General features: G+C 41.2%; 2 protein-coding genes across 2 annotated transcripts; both read right to left on the reverse strand.

Annotated features, from left to right (window-relative positions):
• Window positions 1–242: 242 nt before the first annotated feature.
• Window positions 243–5719, reverse strand: LOC149164519 (uncharacterized). The gene is made up of 2 exons (XM_089429510.1): window positions 5267–5719; window positions 243–4091 (listed from the first exon to the last, which is right to left on the reverse strand). Exons 1-2 carry the CDS (start codon window positions 5717–5719, stop codon window positions 243–245), a joined length of 4302 nt encoding a protein of 1433 aa, XP_089285636.1.
• Window positions 5720–18977: 13258 nt separating this feature from the next.
• LOC149164520 (uncharacterized) lies at window positions 18978–19400 on the reverse strand. The gene has a single exon (XM_089429511.1). The coding sequence runs from the start codon at window positions 19398–19400 to the stop codon at window positions 18978–18980; it is 423 nt and encodes a 140-aa protein (XP_089285637.1).
• Window positions 19401–20210: the final 810 nt, after the last annotated feature.

A 20210-nucleotide genomic window follows, 5' to 3' on the forward strand; every position in this document is an offset into this window, starting at 1 on the left:
GGCTGCTGGCGAGGAGCGTGCGGAGGGGATGGGCACGTTCCCATATCCTGAGAATGTCTGCGCTGGTCAGATAATGAATCCCAATGAGATATAACTCCATGATGAGGGTCAGGTCATGAGGGCGATTAGATCTCCGATGGTACCAGGTAGAGCAGAAGGGAGATTTAGGGAAGGGCCAGATACGGAGGGGATTATGCCTGTGGTGACTGGGTTTCTTGGGAGAGGCGATGGGGGAGGCCCGCTTAGGGGATGTATTTCTCATAAACTGTGTCATTCTCCTTGACTTGACCTGTTTGCCTTCCTGTAGCCTTATTCGCTTGTTCATCTGCTTCCACGTTGTTTGCTCTGAGGATGTGCTTGAAGGTGGCGCCGCCGAGAGTCCTGATATTTTCCATTATCCTTCCTTTGATGTTGTTTAAGGCTGCTTGTTTGAAATCTTTCCCTGATGTCATAGCTGCTATGATGATAGCAGAGTCACCAATTATCAATAGGTTTTTTAGGCCCAGTTTCCTGGCAATAGAGGTCCCCAGAAGGAGGTTGTATGCCTCTGCCTTATTGTTTGTCATGATGCCCATGCCCCATTCAAACGTAACTATGTTTCTCCCTTGACAGTCTTTGATAACTCCACCTGCTCCCGCTTGGCCCGGGTTGTTTTTTGATGCCCCATCAAAGTGGAGGGTAGGTCTATTTTGATTTTGGATCCAATTTTTAACTTCTTCCTTAGTCCCTCTTAATTTCCAGTTCGAGTTCCTGCTCTCTGTGTTTGCTTTCTTCTGAGTTCTCATTTCATATTTGAATTTTATGATCCAATCTTTAACTCTTGCATCTGTCAGTTCCAAGTCTGCCTGGGTTATGCCGTTTGCCTCAATGGTCTCAGAGATGAGTGCCATCGTTTTGGCTAGAACGCTGGAAATACTTGGCTTTTTGTTCTTGAATATACACTTATTTCTGGCGATCCATATCTGCCAGCAGAGATTAGCGGGGATACTGTTCCATATCCTTTTAACTAGGCCTTTACACTTGCCGGATTGAGGGAAGCTATTTCCCCAGTGTTTCTGTAGGAGAGTGATCTGGTTGGGAAGGTCACTTATGCTTAGGGGGCTGGTGATGAGATTCCAGCAAGCTCTTGCAAAGGGGCAATCCATAAAGAGATGGTTACTGCTTTCCTCAGCTTCCCTACACATGCAGCAAATTGATGGACCTTGAATTCCCTTCTTCCTGAGATTTTCAGCAGTAAGGATTTTACCATGCAGAAGGGTCCAATTGAAAAGCTTTACCTTTGGCAGACACTCAGTTCTCCACGTTGCTTTATGAAGTGGCCAATTGTTAATTGCTGAGGCGTTTTGCAATACTTTGTAGCCCTCTTTGACCGTGTAGCTACCCCCGTTAGGGTCCCAAACAAATTTGTCTTCCGCCATTCTCTTTGTGGGTGTTGAGCCTATAAGCGAAGTCTTGAGCTCGACCCAGAGGTTCTTGAGATCATCAGGGAGGGAGAGAGGTCTCCAACCTGTCCAGCAGTTCTGATCCCAATGAGAGATATCATAAAGAGTTTTGAGCTTTGCCTCTGCCATCCACCTTTGCAGGGGCCTGTAGTTAGTGAGCATTACCCTTGCCTCCATGCCCATTATCCTGTCCTCCCATATATTGATATCTTTGCCATTACCCGGAGCTCTTGAGATGCAAGATTTGAATTGAGGAAGAGTCTTTTTGATCAGTTTCCATACAGGAGTACACTGTCTTTCAATGATGTTTCCTGAGAGGATGTTGCTATTGGCCCCATTTAAATACTTCCTCTTGATGACCTCTGTCCACCAGGTCCCTCTCTCATTGAGAATTCTCCATACCAATTTATAGCCCATTGCCATGTTTGCTAGTCTTGGTATTCTGATTCCGAGCCCTCCTTTTTCTAAGGGAAGAATGACCTTGTCCCACTTCACCAAGCTGAACTTTTTTGTGTCTTGCTTTCCTCCTTGCCACAGGAAACTTCTGATAATCAGCTCCATGTGCTTATGGATGCCTGCCGGGGCGAGAGTAGTAGCAAATTGATAGATTGGAAGGGCTGAGAGTATGGCCTTTATGAGAATGGTTCTACCTGCCAAGTTAAGCCAATACACTCCCCAGCTCTGAAGTTTCCCTCTCAATTTCTCGATTAGTTTCACCCATATCTCAGCTTTGATTGTTTCCTTGGCTAATGGAAGCCCTAAGTACATGAAATGGGACCAGTTCCCTTGGGCAGGGATTTCCATGATTATGGAGATTCTCTGGGTTATGTTCCTTGGGACATTCCAAGTGTAGATCATGCACTTGTTGTTGTTTAGTTTGCCTCCAGAGGCTTGAAGAAAGAGTTCCAGTATTTTTTTGAACCTCCGGGCCATAATGCTGGAGGCGCCCCCTATTAGCAGAGTATCATCTGCGAAAAGGGAGTGATTAATTCCCTTAGATCCTCGGACTATATCCACCCCTGTTATTTCTTTTAATTTGCGCTTGTTCTCCAAATGTAAGCTGAGGGTTTCAGCCATAATAATGTAGAGAAAGGGTGACAGCAGGCATCCCTGCCTCAGGCCTCTTGAACTCTTGAAGGCAATGCAGGGCCTTCCATTGATGAGGGGAGTTGTCCAGTTGTGGGAAATGCATTCCATGACCCTGCTAGTAAAGAACTCTGAGATGCCAAATTTCATTAAGACTGCCTGAAGGAATGAATGGTTTACCCGATCAAAGGCGTTTGCCATGTCCAGCTTGATGATCATGCCCCTCTCCTTTCTGGATATGCTGCTGTGTATTGCCTCCTGGATGAGAATGACATTGTCCGTTATATGTCTCCTAGGGACAAAACCTCCTTGGTTCTCAGATATGAGGGAGGGAAGGACTTTTTTTAGCCTGTTCGCCAAGATCTTAGTGATGATTTTGTAGGAAACATTACACAGGGAGATAGGGCGGAATCTATCAAATGATTGAGGGTTTGGGTCTTTGGGGATAAGAGCTAGATGGGAGGACTTGATGCTGCTGCCCAGTTTGCATTTTGCAAAGAAATTTTTTGCCATTCTAATGTAATCCTTCTTAATAATTTCCCAATGGGTTCTATAAAAGGCCACTGTGAAACCATCGGGGCCTGGAGCCTTATCCAATGGCATGCTGTGGATAGACCTTTCTATCTCCTCCGTCGTGATCTCCTTTTCTAATTCTGTGTTTTGGGCTTCTGTGATTTTGTTCTCGATTATATTTAGGAAATCCGGGTTTTCCATGTAATGAGGGTCAGCAGTTAGAAGAGTTTGAAAATGTCGGGACGCTGCTTCCTTGATCTCCCCTTGCTCTGTTAAAACTCTTCCCTCCACTATTATTTTCCCAATGTTGTTCCCTGCTCTCCTCAATTTGATGCTGTTATGAAAGAAAGATGTATTTTTGTCGCCTGATTTGAGCCAGAGGCACCTCGATTTTTGCCTTTGCTCTTCCTCTTCCACTCGATTCTGTTTGTACAGCTCCATGTACAATTCATTTTCTTTCCTTAAGTCTTCTTCTGTGTCTTGGCCTTTCTCTTTTTCTTGGTTCCACTCCGCTAGTTTCATTTGAAGGTCGATTTTCCTTTTCCCTTCCTCTGCTGCGTAATTTCTCGCCCATTGCTTGATGGTTGTCCGGAGAAGTTTGATCTTTGTTTCCCATATGTAGTGCGGGGAGCCCATGATTTCTGTTGCCCAGTTGTCCTTTACCAAGTTCCTGAAGTCTTCGCTGCTGTCCCACACTCTGTTATACTTAAAGGGTATCGGTCCCATATTTTCCCCTTTAACCAGATGCAGAGCCACCGATTTATGGTCTGATATATAGCCTTGTATAATTGTGCTTTGGATCCTTGGGAAGTTGGCCACGATTCTTTCTTGAACCAATATACGGTCCAGCCTCTCTTTGATGTTGTTTTTACCAGTTCTCTTGTTTGACCAAGTGAAACGCCCATTCTGAGGTGGGATATCCACAAGACTGTGAGCTTGGATGATTTTTTCTAATGCATCCCTTGAGGGGTCTGCAAAAAAATTTCCTCCCATCTTCTCTTCCGCATTCCTTATTAAATTCAATTCTCCTCCCAGGAAGATATTTCTGCCCTGGGCATTCATTAAATCTGAGGTAATTGACTCCCAGCAAGAGGCTTTTTCTCTGAAGTGGGGGGGGGGCGTAGACATTGTATATAGTGTATTCTTCAGTCCTGGATATGTTTTGCATATCTAGTCTTAACCACCATCTATTCTGCCTGCTATCTTTGAGTTTCCATTTATTTTTGTCCCAAATTGTTCCTATTCCTCCTGAGGCACCTACTGCGCTTAGTGCTATTCCTTCATAACTTCTGCTTCTTTTCATACTGCTTTGAAAATCCTGATCAGTGATTTTGGTCTCCTGAAGTAGTAGAAAGTCTGGGTGTTTCGATTTAAGAAGGTCGCGGACTGCATTAGCTTTTAGGGAGGAGCCCATCCCCCTACAATTCCAAGAGACCAGATTCATCATTTACTTTGTTTATTGTGTGTTCCGCTTTTCTCCTTCATCTTCTCCCCGCTTCCTTTGGTCTTATCTAGATATGTATCCATTGGCTGTTGGGTCCCTGTAGCCATTTCCTTTGCGGCATTCTCATCCCTTATCTCTTTGTTTGATTTTCTTCCAACTTTTCTGGGTGGATCGGTGGATGAGATGTTTTCCTTCGTCTTGTTCCTTGTTAGGATTCTTTCAACAGTTGGGGGAGGGGAGGTCTGAGGGGGAGAGGGAGGTGTTGCTTTGGGGCCTCTCGGAGAGAGGGGGGGGGATGGAGGATCCTATGTCGATAGAGATTCGAAAGGGTTGGAGGAAGAGGGGAGTGAAGGGCCAGATCCAGAGGGATGGGAGGGAGGGGTTGGGGTTTCATTTGGGGGCTTTGAGAAAGTTCCAGGGGGGGATTTGACTTCTTCTTCTTGAATTTTTCCCATGCTTCTTTCGGGGCTTCAGCATTGTTATCAGAATCTATTGGTTTATTTTTACTACATCTATTAGCAAAATGCCCGTATTCGTGACATACCTTGCACTTGAACGGCAGCTGCTCATAGTCCACTTGTTGTATGTGCGTCCACTAGTCGACCTTGAGTTTGATCGCTTCCGGTAATCCTTTCCCCAAATCCACTTCTACACATATCCGGGCACATGCATGCATGTTCTCCCTTGGTTCCGATCTGTCAATATATTTCCCTACGGAGTTCCCTATAGCTTTCACTGATTCATCTCCCCAACAGTGGAGAGGCAGGTGGGGAAGACGGACCCAGACCGGGACAGCGCTGGGAACGTCCATCTCGGGATCAAAGTCAGGAGTCCATCTGTTGAGATAAAGGCCTCTGGTGTCCATGAAGTATGGGCCGTTCCTGAAGATGAGATTACGATCTTCCACCGATTCGAAGAGGAAGGTGAAGAATCCCCTCCCGCAGAACCTTATTGCTATCTTTCCTTGAACCATCGAGTTCCAGTTCCTTTCTACCCAGTGTTGGACTGTGCGGGGAGAGGGCCATAATCCTGTAAACTGGCCTACCAGACAACGATCTGCCAGGGCAACTGCTGCTCTCCTCGGGAGGGCAGGAGGGAGCGAAACTTTCGCGATTTCATCAAGCTTCTTGATAAAATTTGAGGCTGTAGGGCGAATTTTCTCAGAGGTATTCTCTTGGATGAGAGAGGCAAACATCTTCTCCAGATCTTCCTGTTCTTGGATTGGTGGATCCATTGCAGGCTATGTCAGAAGCGCAGGAGGCGCTCCAACGAAAGGCAGAGGGAGGGAAGGGCCGCAGGCCCCCAAGGAAAACGGGCAGGAGGCCCCAGGGTGAAGGAGAGGTCGGGCAGACAGGTAAGGCAACCCAGCAGCAGCGCTGCTAGGCACAGGCACGCAGAGGGTTCAGTCGCTCGCAGTAGCAGGGCGCGGGGTTGCAGAGCGCGCAACCGTCCGCAGCAGCAGGGCCGGGATGTTACCAGTTCCGTAAAATATTGATTAGTTATCTTACTAATTATATGGTAAAGTATTGATTAGTTATCTTACTAATTATATGAGAATTAATTCGTGTGTTTAAGTTTATGATTTGTTTACTTTTTCTGAGTTAATTAGTTTATGTTTTTTTGTACTTTATAGTTCATTTGGAAAGTATTTAAGTTAGGAAGTTTTTTTATTTATGATAAATAGGTGAGTAAAACTTGAGTATTTGGATGAGTATCTTCATGAGTAGGTATATAAGTAGAACTAGGATCTTGCATGAAGGTAGATAATTTTCATCAATATGACACATTTGAGTCTAAATTTCTAAAGGCTAGTTTGTTTACTTGTATAAGGAATTGTTAACACTTAAAATAATGAGTTCTTTCTTAATCGAATGCTTTAAGAGTGAACCGTTGTTGACTTAAGATGACCAAAAACATATATATAAGTAATTATATATGTCAATCCAAGATAAGATTTAAGGGAAGTGGATGCATTTGTTGAACTAGCTAACTCTTGGAATGTTAATGGAATTGGTTACACACTTAGGGGGATTTCATCAAGTTAAATGAACTATGTATTTGACTTAACTTGGCAAATATTGAGACAAATAATAGTTAAGGAGTGATCACACTACAAGATTATGGTTTCCCCCAGTTCAAATTGCGGGGGGTAGGGGGGGAAGGGTTCCTTCTCAAGAGGGGAATTGTTTAAGATGGCATAACTTGAGGACAATCTGATCAATAAGACCCAACTCATTAAGGACTCCTACACCCTTAAAGGGTCGTATGTGACTTAGAATTTGTTTCAGTGTATTTCTAAAGTTTAAAACAAATGTTAAATGTATTTCTAAAGTTTAAACAAAAATGTTAAATGTGCTTCCTATGTTGCAATGCCCTTATATTCTCCCAACATATTAACATATTATTAGAATACTAAGATAGTATGTTTATTTTAATAAAAAAATTAATATATAACATTGTTTTCTTAACACTCAATATAAAAAAAATGTTAAATGTATTTATTAAAGTTTTAAAAAAATGTTAAATGTGCTTCTTATGTTGCAATGCCCTTATATTCTCCCAACATATTAACATATTATTAAGAATACTAAGATAGTATGTTTATTTTAATAAAAAAATTAATATATAACTGTAGAAAATATGTGATAGGTTAACCCGATAATGAAATATAAATCAAAGAAGAATACTATAACCTACTTCTACTATCAATTTGTAGAAGCTTAAAGATCAAGCTGACCAATATAACAAGAAGAAGAAGAACCAATGGCACAATACACATAAAAAATACTTTGGGGAAAGTCTCAGATAAAAACCCCACACTATTTTATTATCATACAAGGTGGAAATACATAGGAATTATACAAAGCCTTAGCTCTCACAGCTAGCCAACTCTCAGTACAATCCTCACAGATGCTTATATGCAATCTTGGCTTCTCTCCAGCATTCCTCTCTGCCCTCCAAACTCCTATTTTATTGTGTTGTTCCTTGTGGATGATTAGCCTATTACCAAGTGGAAAAACCATCCTTCAAAACTGTGCAATCCTCAAGGATGAATCCTTGACTACATGCATGAGTTTTCTCCATGAGAAAACACACGCAACTGATAGTACACTGTCCTTGAACATTAATCTCAACTAGTTCTTTCTCAGAATAGAAATGCATGAGTTTCTGATGAGGAAAACTTTAGTTAACTGGAGTAGCACTAGTTGAGTGCATTAATGCATCAACTAATTGTTAAATCACTATTAGTTCCTCAAACAATTTGGAACTAATTTAACTAGACTTAATGCAGTAAACTGAGTTAACTAATTACAACTCAAATATAACTCAATCTTATCTCCTTAACTTAAGGGATAACTATTGCATGACTTCAAAAAGACTTCTAACTTAAATTTCTCCAACTAATTAATTTAAAATTAATTAATAAATTATTTCCAAGTAGTTGTTAAGACTAAATTCGATTTTAATTCACAATTTAATTCAAGGAAAAATTAAATTGGAATATTCTTGTTGCCATATTTCAACACTCCCTCTCAACAAGAAACGGATTATCTGCCACCCCAATCCTATCTCTATGGAACTCGAATTTACACTTTGACAATTCCTTTGTCAAAATGTCAGCATATTGTTCCTCTGTCGAAATATACTACAACAACATGATCCTCCTTGCTACACAGTCTCTGAGATGATGATACTGGATGTCAATGTGCTTGGACCTATCATGAAATACTAGATTCGTAGAGAGTTTGATACAACTTTGATTATCACAATAAATCATAGTTGGATCCATCTTCTGATCAAACAAACAACCTAGGATTTTCTGCATCCAGATGGCATCACATGTTGCCTGACTTGCAGCCATGTATTCTGCGTATGCTGAGCTAAGTGCAATCGACCTCTGTTTCCTTTTGTACCAAGAAATTGTCACTGAATCAAGGTTGAAAATCCCTCCTGATGTTCTCTTTCTATCTAATGGACTCCCTTCCCAATCTGCATCAGTGAAGCCCTATAGCTTCACTCCCTCTATCCGTTTGTACCATAATCCATACTAAGATTTGCCTCTGAGGTATCTCAATACATGCTTTGCCGCCTTCTAATACATATTGGTAGGCTAAACCATCGTTTGACTCACCTGGTTCACCGCATAGCAAAATTTGGTCGTGTGTTCATTAAGTACATCAATGAACCCACAAGATACTTGTACACAGTAGCCTCTACCACTTCTCTTGAAGTAGCAACCTCCTTCATCCAGTTACCTGCTAGAGGAGTCTACTTGGGCTTGTCTTGAGTATCTCGTTGGCATACTTGCCCTAAGACACAAACAACTCCCCATCCTTCGGCCACACTTCCATGCCAAGGAAGTAATGCATTAGACCCATGTATTTCATCTCAAATTCTCTTGCAAGGTCCTCCTCACAAGACATGATCAACTGATCATCAACATAAAGTATCATGATCAATAACTTACCTTTCACCACAATGTGGTACAAGTTTGCATCCGCTTCAATCTTTTTCAAGCCCAACCCGGTGAAGTAGTTGTCTATCCTGGTGTACCAAGCACGAGGTGCTTGCTTCAGCTCGTACAACACTTTCTTGAGTCAACACACATGCGACTCATGATCAAAGGTCTCAAAACCTTCCAAATGCTCTATGTACACCTCTTCCTCAATATATCCATTGAGGAATGTAGTCTTCACATTCATCTGATGGATCTTCCAACCCATCTGTGTTGATAATGGCAACATAGATCTAATAGACGAGTACCTTGCAACAGGAGCAAAAGTCTCATCATAGTCAATCCCCTTGACCTGTGAAAAGCCACGGGAAACAAATCTTACCTTATGCTTCTCCACACTACCATCAGTAGCTTGCTTTACCTTGTAAAGCCAATGGGAACTCACAACTCACTTGTTCTTCAGTCTCGGAACCACGTCCCAAACATTGTTACGAACTATGGAGTCATATTCCTCCACCATAGCATCAACCCAAATCGGCTACTACACTGCTTCCTCAAAGGAAGATGGCTCGATCTCAACACATTTCGTAGCAAGGGCCATGTATCCAGTGTACCTCTTAGGTGACCTCCTTTGTCTACGCTGAGAAGATGGTCCTCCCACATTCTCTCTTGCATCCTTCAACAATTTGTCAGCTTCCCTTGTGCACTTTTTTCCATCTCTATAAGACTCTAATTTAGTGGATGTCTCCACTCCTGGAACCTCTGCATGCAGTTGCTCCACATCAGTCTGAGGCTCCTCTTCCTTAAGAAACAACAGTTCCTCCACAACATGTAGTTGGAGCTCCCTCTCAAGGGAAACTCGCATGGCCTTCTGCTCATCAAACTTGAGATCTCTACAAATCACTGTCCTCCGACTGGTAGGAAAGTACACCCGATAGTTCTGAGGTGTATCAGTGTACCCCACAAATACCCCCATCTTTGTTGTCAGCTCAAGCTTCTTTTATGCATCCTTTATCTCATGGCAATATACCGATGAACCAAAGATCTTGAAGTGACCCACATTTGGTCTCTTACGAGAGAAAACTTCCTCTGGTGTCTTCATCCCAACTATGCGATGTAGGCTTCTATTCTGCAAATAGATCGTTGTGTTGCATGCCTCGACCCACAAGTGAAGTGGTAGGCCTTGGTCATGCATCATTGCTTGTGTTGCCCCTATAATAGTTCTATTCTTCCACTTGGCCACCCCATTCTGTTTTGGGTTATGAGGTGTCATTAACTCCCGTTTAATTCCTTCCGCTGCACAAAAGTCATTAAACTCTTGAGAGACATATTCTCCACCATTGACACTTCTCAAGGCCTTGATCTTCTTCCCTAACTCTTTCTCGACCAAAGCTTTGAACTAACAAAACTTTGTGAAGGTTTGGTCCTTCTTCTATAAGAAATAAATCCAGCATTTGCAAGAATAGTCATCAATGAAAATCGCATAATACCTTTTCTTCGTTGTGGATTTTGTCAAGAATGGTCCACACAAATCAGTATGAAATTGCTCTAAGATAGCCTCTTCTCGACTTTCTTGATCATGAAAGGAAGACTTGGTGTACTTTCCCAAGGTAGAACCTTTGCATGTGTCAATTTGCTCAAGTTTACCTTTGGTAAGTCCTGTAGATATTTGATGCATTATCTTCAAAACCCCATGATGCAAATGGCCAACTACCTATGCCACAACTCACCAATGGCTTGGCTTTGCACCAATTCTACTTTCATACTCAATGTTGCACAATCATCTACCTCTAGTTTATAGAGATTCTTCACCCGAATCCCAATCCTCTTGGTCTGACCCATGGCTATGTGTCTTAGGAACGCCTTTCCTTAATGAAGACAACATGATAGCCTTTGTCCTCCAACATCGTGACTGATACCAAGTTCTTCTTCAGTCCAGGCACATACATCACATCTGTTAAGGTGAGAGGAGCTCCATGCTCCCTCTGAAAAGCAACCGTGCCCACTCCTGAAACACTATACCTTCCGTCATCACCCATCTTTATGTGCGTCTTGAGGTCTTTCTCCTCCAAGGCACTGAATAAATTTTTATCATTGGTCATGTGGAATGAGGCTCCACTGTCAAGATACCAAACAAAACCCATCTTCAATGACACCATGCATGCGATGAGGGTAAATTCCATTTCGAACTGAGAGGCTAATGCATCACCTTTCGATCCTTCCGAGGATCCCTTCTTGGACTTCTTCGATGGGAAATTAGTTGCATAATGTCCCATCTTGTGACAATTAAAGCATCTTACTTTAGACATGTCACCCTTCTTCCCTCCATGAGAAGAATTCGATTTGAAATGGGAAGCCTTCCCCTTCCCTTTCCTTGCCTTACTTGCTAAGGCTAGATTTTCTTCATCATCATTCTTGGATGAAGAACCATCTCATGTGCTCGTCCTGATATCCTCCTGCATAAGATCCGACCACAATCATTCCCAATCCGACAGTTTCTCCCTTCCACTCACAGAGTCCTAGTAGCTATTCCAACTCTTTGGAAGGCCAAGGAGAGTGAGGCTCACCATATCATCATCGGCAGTAGTTATTCCCACACTGCCAAGCTCATCTATGTAGGTGGTGAGCTTGTTCAGATATGTGGAAATAGTATCGCCCTTCTCCATCTTGATTCTTCGAAGCTTATACTTGAGTGCCAATTTCCTCTAGTCGCTATTGTTCTGCTAGAGGTCCTTCAATGTCTTCCACATTGAAAATGGAGTATCCTTCCCATGGAGACTCGAGACAATATGGTCTCAAACTCCCTCAAGGATGATCCATCTCACCTTCGCCACACACTTCTTCCACTCAGCCAAAGCTTGTGCATTAGTTGAAGTTGGCTTTGGGATTTCTTAATCTATGAATTCCTTCAAGCCATTGTCTTCTAATACAACCTCCATTCTATCTTTCCATGCTATGTAATTCGAGCTACCTCACAAGGCATACTCGAGTCTCAAGCCATAGAACGCCATTGGCCAACCTTGAAGTATGATATGAATTTGATTTGCACCTGCACGAACTTCAAAATTTGAATTCTCTTCCAGTATAATGCTCACAGCTCTGATACCATGTAGAAAATCTGTGATAGGTTAGCCCGATAATGCAATATAAATCAAAGTAGAATACTATAACCTACTTCTACTATCAATTTGCGGAAGCTTAAAGATCAAGCTGAACAATATAACTAGAAGAAGAATAATCAATGGCACAATACACATGAAAAATACTTTGGGGAAAGTCTCATATGAAAAACCCACACTATTGTATTATCATACATGGTGGAAATACATAGGAATTATACAAAGCCTTAGCTCTCACAACTAGCCAGTTCTCAGTACAATCCTCATAGATGCTCACAGGCAATCTTGGCTTCTCTCTAGCCTTCCTCTTTGCCCTCCAAGCTCCTATTTCCTTGTGTTGTTCATTGTGGATGATTAGCCTATTATCAAGTGGAAAAACCAGCCTTCAAAACTGCGGAATACTCAAGGATAAATCCTTGACTGCATGCATGAGTTTTCTCCATGAGAAAACACATGCAATTGATAATGCACTGTCCTTAAACATTAATCTCAACTAGGTCTTTCTCAGAATAGACATGCATGAGTTTCTGATGAAGGAATCTTTAGTTAACTGGAGTAGCACTAGTTGAGTGCATTAATGCATCAACTAATTGTTAACTCACTATTAGTTCCTCAAACAGTTTGGAACTAATTTAATTGGACTTAACTTAGTAAACTGAGTTAACTAATTGCAACTCAAATACTCAATCTTATGTCTTTAATTTAAGGGATAACTCTTGTATGACTTCTAACTTGAATTTCTCCAACTGATTAATTTAAAATAAATTAATTTATTATTTCCAAGTAGCTGCTAAGACTAAATTCGATTTTAATTCACAATTTAATTCAAGGACAAATTAAATTGGAATATTCTTCTTGTCATATTTCAACAATAATAATGTTTTCTTAACACTCAATATAAATGCAAAAACAATATAAAATTAATTTAAACAATAAATATAAAACAATTTTCTTATATATAAAATACAAGTATACAACTTATCAACTATTTTTCTTCTAAATAAAATCAATATATATAAAACAATTTAACCATTACAATTTATTCCATATAATATGGTCATATCTAATTATATATTTTTTATTTGTTTTTTCTAAAAAATATCTAATACAATTTTAAAATTTAAGAATATAATTTAAATTAAAAATATATTTCAAAATTTAAGGATATATTTTACAATTTAATATTATAAACCTGGTAATAAAAAAATTGATGTAATATGACAAAGTATCTCATGTATCCCACAGTAAAAAAAAAATTATAAGGTAATTTTTATAGTTTTACAATAGTAACATTCATAATTAACCAATAAATGTATGTGGAGATAAATAGCAGGTCTTTGTCATACCCACCCGATTGACTATGACCTGTAAAGGACTTCCCACAGTTAACAGTTTATGTACCTTTACCTACACCGTTTACATCAAGGCTCAGATTAAAAGTCTGGAAGTGACAATTCCATAAATTATACCATGATTCAATGGGTTGACATGTAATATTTTATCGTTTAAATACTTTGGGTAGCAGTACAAGGTTTTTTATGAAGTTTCAATACACAATGGGTTTTTGGGCGGCTATTCACATTACCTGAGCATTTACTGACCCATCCCACCCTGGATACGTGGCGTGGGCAGCACCCAGCTACCACCTCGGGATCCTTGGGCATCCACGGCTATGAGGCAGCACTCAGCTGCTACCTCAGGATCCTTTGAGCATCAATGGCTAGGAAATTGTTAGATGATCCAACGGTGTACAGGGTTTCTCGCCGTCCTACTCTATCCTTGGCACGGTGTTGGGGTCTCATTCCTTCGCGGAGAGTTCTGGAACTTACTCTGCCCTCCGCCTGGGTGGATAGCTTGACCATCACGGCACCAGAGATCGAATGTCGTGGACCTGCGTTCAAATTTTCCTCTTGCTCCTACCACCAGACTTCGTTACAAGTAAACACCGCCCAGATTCCTTCATGTTCTATTATCTGATGTTTTCTGCTGTGGTTTTCACAAATTCTCCTAATCATACAGATAAAAGTTTTACAAGCCTAAGTCATGGGTGTGTCTTGCACGCAGGTACCTTAGCGCCGGCTAGCTGGTTTGCAGGTGGCCTCGGATGAAGGAAGAGATGAGCTACTGGTTATTCAAAATTCCTCGGGTATGAAGATATTTCGTTTGCCAGGGTTGATATTTGTCTCTGTTTCTCGGCCTACAGGCCATCGTGCTTAACTGTAATTACAATTTACGTGAACACTTTTATATGGGTGTCCCTACCCTAGGCCCTAATGGTATTATTTTCGTTGAATTAAAATGTATTAGAATCTGTCCCTTTCCCGGCTACGCAGGATATTATTCACTGGACCTATACGGGTCGTTTTTCGTTTCAATCGTGACCTGGGCTTACTCTACATTTTTTTGTAGCCTATTTTTTGTTTTTATATGAGCAGTCATGTATGTTCTACATTAGTTGACTTTCAGACTGGCTTTTGTACATGAACAATTGGTTGGAATTTTAATATATTCTATGTCCTCTATATTCAGTTGTTTGCTCAGATTTCTTAGCTCTAATTGCATACACACACACACACACACACATATATTTATATGAGTTTCTTCTATCGGAATTATGGTGTTGATTCAGCTATTCCATGAATGAATAAATTTCCGTTTCTAAATGTTACATTTCAAGTATCAATTATGTATGCCGCAAATGTCTACACATATACATATTAATTTACTAGTTAATGGTTCCGCTCAACACATTATTTGCACAGTTGTGTCCGGTTTACTCGTTTCCTGTATATCTCTATCGGGTGTATCAACAATTCTCACTTACCTTGAACTTGTCGTTGAGGGTTTAAAGACTAGACCCAAATCTTACTACACTCGAAGCCCTATCCTAAAACAGTGCGGCTAGGACAAAACCCCATCCTGGGGTTCAACCTAGGCCCACATCTTAGGGTGGTATTCACAGAGTAACCCTCTAAACTGGTATTTTATGAGTTTGTTGTTAGGGGTTATCTCGGGTATGGAGAAACTGTTACCCATAGCCTTATTCTAGCAGGGATTGTTTAATCGATGTTGTTTTTCATCCGGGGTTTATACACAGTCAGTGCATACACAATCATCGAACCAACCCACACACAAAAATCCAAAGTTCAGGTTACCAGTCCAAGGTTGTCCCACTAAGGGAACTAACCGGTCCTTCCCTTTGAACACACAGGTGCTTAACTCATATGGCCCATGAACTGGTTACAACTTCCTACAGACCTCATTAATTCTACTAGGCAGTGCTCTAAATCTTGCTTGAGTTTGTGTGCTAAGGGCTTTAACCGAAAGATGACACAGTTTCCCCTCCCCATACTATTGTCATCCATATTTACGAACAACTCAACCACAAAGGATGATTATGCCTGTTCTATAGTACCCAAAGCACTACCTATTTATCGGAGGGTTCCAGGATTCATTACCACTATCTATTTTCTTTTTCTTTTAAAGGAATAATAAATAAATAACAGCAGAGAGTCTTTTCGTTTATATAAAACGAAACAATTAAGAATAAACAGGGAAATAGATCCTATTAGTCAACACCTCTGTGGTAATTATAGCAAGTTCTGGTCTTTTCTACAGTACTGCTTTTCCTACTCAGTACGTTTACCCTTATTCAACATTTCTACAGAATTGCTTACAACTATTTACTTACTTACCTGAACTATTGAAACTTACGAATACTCCAGAAGCTGAGCCTCCAACGCTTTCTTGCTTCCAGTATGCCACCCAACCTTGAGATTTGTCCTCTAGGACCAGAATCTCCCCCCTAGCTCTCTTGCCGGGTCACTACCCTCAGCAAGTCACTGCACCTTCGTGCTGGCTATCTGGTCCTCACCAGACTTAGCCCTTTTTCTTTGTGTGTTTTTCCTTCTCTGTCTGTCCTCACAGCATAGAACCCCCTATAGGAAAGCAGTTAAGGTATTGGAGTACACACAACAACTACCTTCCTGGTAGTTGCTAGCTTTTCAAGAAACATTTTTTTAAAATAAAACAAAGGGAATATTATTAAATCCAACTGATAGTAACAGTCAATTCAGTTTACCATTTACTGTAGTAAAATAAAATATTTACATTTAACCTGGGGCATCACATCTTTCCCCCTGAAAAATTAGACATTGTCCCGATGTCTTTCGGCCGTGAACAACCCTGGATAAGCCTTTTTCATCAGTTCCTCATCTTCCCAAGTGGCCTCGTCAGGTCCAAAGTGCTGCCACTGCACTTTAACTTGGGTAATAGCTCACTTCCGCAGCATTACTTCTCTCCGATGGAGGATGTTTAGCGGTTCGACCAAGACCTCTCCTTCTGGTTCGACCTGCAGCAGGAAACATCCCAAGTCAGTTTTCTTTTAAACAAGAAATATTAGGATTAGTTAATCAGTGACCACTTCTTACCTAAATATCCTGCCATTTGATTATATGTTTGGGGTCATAAACGTATTTTTTTAACAAGGAAACATGAAAAACGTTGTGGACCTGTATGTGGCTAGGCAGGGCGAGCTGGTAAGCAACTAGCCCAACTGTTGCTAAGACCTGAAAGGGTCCACAAAATTGGGGTGCTAACTTGGCACACCCACTCCATTGTAATGTGCTTCTCTTTGCCCAAATTCTCACATATACATGGTCGCCGACTTGATATTCCTTAAACTTCCTCTTTCGGTTCGCAAAATTTTTTTGTCTATCCTGGGCTGCCTTTAAATTGACTCTCACTTCCTTAACCGTTTCCTCCATTTCCTTAAGCATGTCGGGTCCCAGCATTAATTGGTCTTCTGGCCCACCCCAGCTTGCGGGTGTACGACATTTCCGCCCATACAATACCTCAAATGGGCTCATCTGTAAGGATGTATGGTAGCTATTATTATATGTGAATTCAACTAGGTGCAGATAGTCTTCCCACTTGGTTGGTTGTCGCATAACATAGGCTCGTAACATGTCTTCTACCACTTGGTTCACCCATTCAGTTTGCCCGTCAATTTGAGGGTGATAAGCTGTGCTGAAATTCAGCTGAGTTCCTAATTCCCCGAACAATGTCCTCCAAAAGGCCGAAGTAAACTTCACATCCTGGTTTGAGATTATGGTCTTAGGTAGCCCATGCAACTTAAATATATTCTGCATAAAGATATGAGAAATTTGCACAACTTTATAGGTTGATTGCACGGGTATAAAATGTGCCAATTTACTTAGCTTGTCCACTACCACCATGATGGAATCAATATTTTTCCTTGTTTTGGGAAAACCCGTTATGAAATCCATGGAGATGGTCTCCCATTTCCATTTTGGAATGGGTAACGGTTGCAATAATCCCGCAGGGTGTTGATGCTCTGCCTTAATCTACTGGCATTCCAAGCAATGAGCTAGGTATTCAACTGCATCTCTTTTCATACTTGGCCAATAGTACTTCTTCCGTAGGGAGGTAATCATTTTCTGATATCCTGGGTGACCGGCATAGTGGCTTTTATGAAATTCATCCAGTAATAAGTTTTTAATGTTGTTTTGGTTGGGTACATACAACCTTTTTTGTAACACATCAGTCCAATATCATTTATTGAGTAACTTGACTGGTTTCCTTTGTTGGTCAGTTGCTGTACCTGCTGTTTAATTTGCTGATATACCAAATCATGTTCTGCTGCCTTTTTAATTGTTTCTTCAAAAGGGCTTTTCCATTCACTACAGGAAATTTTGTATAAACACTGTAATTTCCGACTTAACGCATCTGCCACCCGATTCTCCTTCCCTTTCAAATGTTTGATCTCAAAATCAAAACTACTTAGAAAATCCACCCACCGTGCTTGCTTGGCATTTAAGGTGGGCTGGCTGAAATAGTTGGTTAAACTGTGGTGGTCTGTCAAGAGTAAAAATTTCCTGCCCATAAAGTAATGTCACCACATTTTTAAGGCGTGAATAACCACCGCCAATTCCAGGTCATAAGCAGAATAATCTGCTCATGTTCTTTCAATTTCCTAGACTCATAGGCAATCACCTTCCTTCCTGCATCAGCACGCCTCCTACACCTTCTTTGCTTGCATCCGTGCACACCACATATTCCTTATTGGAGTCAGCTATATTCAGAATGGGTGCAGTGGTGAGTAGATGCTTAAGCTGCTCAAAACCTTTTTAACATTTTTGGGTCCACCGAAAAGCTCTTCCTTTTTTCTGCAAGGAGGTGATAAGGTAGGCTACTCTAGAAAACCCTTCTACAAAATGTCGGTAATATCCGGCTAATCCCATGAAAGATCGGATGTCTGCCACATCCCTGGGTACAGGCCATTCCATGATGGTCTTTATCTTCTCTGGGTCCACTGCAATTCCTTCTTTCATGATTATATGCCCCAAATACTGTATTTCCTCCTTAAAAAAGTCACATTTACTAAATTTGGCATATAGTTGGTGTTCCCGGAGGGTTTGCAGCACTAGCCTGAGGTGCTCCTTATGTTCCTCCATCGTGCGAGAATATATTAGTATATCGTCAATGAACATCAGTACAAATCTATCCAAATGTTGATGAAATATGTTGTTCATTAGACACATAAAGGTCACCGGGGCATTAGTTAACCCAAAGGGTAACACCACAAATTCGTAATGCCCATACCGAGTTCTAAAGGAAATCTTAGCTATGTATTCTTCCTTGATCCGAATTTGGTGATAACCAGATCACAGATCGATTTTGGAAAATGTTGTTGCCCCTTTAACTTGATCAAAAATTTCATCGATCCGAGGTAAGGGATACTTGTTCTTGATGGTTAACTTATTCAACTGATGGTAATCTATGCACATTCGAAGGGTGTCGTCTTTTTTCTTGACAAACAATACTGGTGCTCCCCATGGGGACACACTAGGACGAATGTAATTTTTGTCCAGCAGTTCCCGCAACTGCATTTTTAATTATGTCAGTTCAGGTGTACTCATTTGATAGGGGGCGCGGGATACCGGTGCTGCCCCGGGAATCAATTCAATGGTAAAGTCTATATCCCTCTTAGGTGGCAGTCCGGGAATTTCTTCTGGAAATACGTCTGCAAATTCTTGTATTACAGGGATGTTGTCCAAAGTGGCTGTTTTATCTTTCGAATCAGCATAGCCTACTTGGATAGCATAAATCTGACACCCCTTCCTAATGCACTTAGCTAACTGGGAAGCAGTTATGGGCCGAACCTGCATAGGCTGTTTGATCCCTTGTAATTCTTGCCTGGCCCCCAACTCATCCCTGTAATAAATGGTCTTTGTTTTGCAATTGACTAGGGACCAATGTCTTTCCAGCCAGTCCATACCAATAAGGACATCATACGAACCAAGGGGAAGTACATTCATATTTGCTCTTATTGACTGTCCTGCTATTTTTAAGGGGCAGTTATCAACCTTAGCCTAGACTCTTCGCTTTGCCCTTGTAGCAAACTATACTAACCATGGGTTCCTAAACTTAACTATTTGCAATTTACATTGCTCCACAATCTTAGGACTAATGTAACTTAATGTGGCTCCTGGATCAATTAAAACAGTGACAATAAGGTCTAAAAGTTTACCTTCAAATTCCACCATGCTCGGCTGGTACTCCGCCTGTCAATCCTCCAGGGTCGCATTAATCCTTGGCAAACTACGTCCCACGTCACTGACTGTTGATGCTTCGTGGATCTGGGAAATCTGTTCAGATCCTTTTCGTTGTGGGCAGTTTTTGACGTAATGAGGCCCATTGCAACCCCAACACTGCACCGGGGGCCTTGCTGCCCCTTCGCTATCAAATTTTCCAAATGATTCGCTGATTCTTGACTCACCCGTGGGTTTTGATCTGAGGGGGTTTTTCTGTGAATTTTTGCTGGCTTGCCCTTTTGCCAAACCCTTACTACCTCCACCACGGTTACTTTTATTATTTCTAGCCAATTTGTTGCTTCTCCTATCAGCCCACCTCTTGCCCGGAACCTCTCCCTTCTGCTTACTTTGCTGGTAACAAATTCTGGCTTTGCGTATTACTTCATCCATTGTTTTCGGATTGTCAAACTCAATCTGTTCCCTCATATTCAAGGGAAAACTGCTAACAAACCTCTGTACTTTAGCCTTCTCCTCCTTGATATAGGGTACATAACGAAGTAATGATGTAAACCGGGTAATAAATTCATCCATGGT

Source organism: Pinus tabuliformis, chromosome 5_1, assembly GCF_031772625.1.
Source record: "Pinus tabuliformis cultivar Carrire ecotype Pingquan chromosome 5_1, CPIR1, whole genome shotgun sequence".
NCBI classification, from domain to species: domain Eukaryota; kingdom Viridiplantae; phylum Streptophyta; class Pinopsida; order Pinales; family Pinaceae; genus Pinus; species Pinus tabuliformis.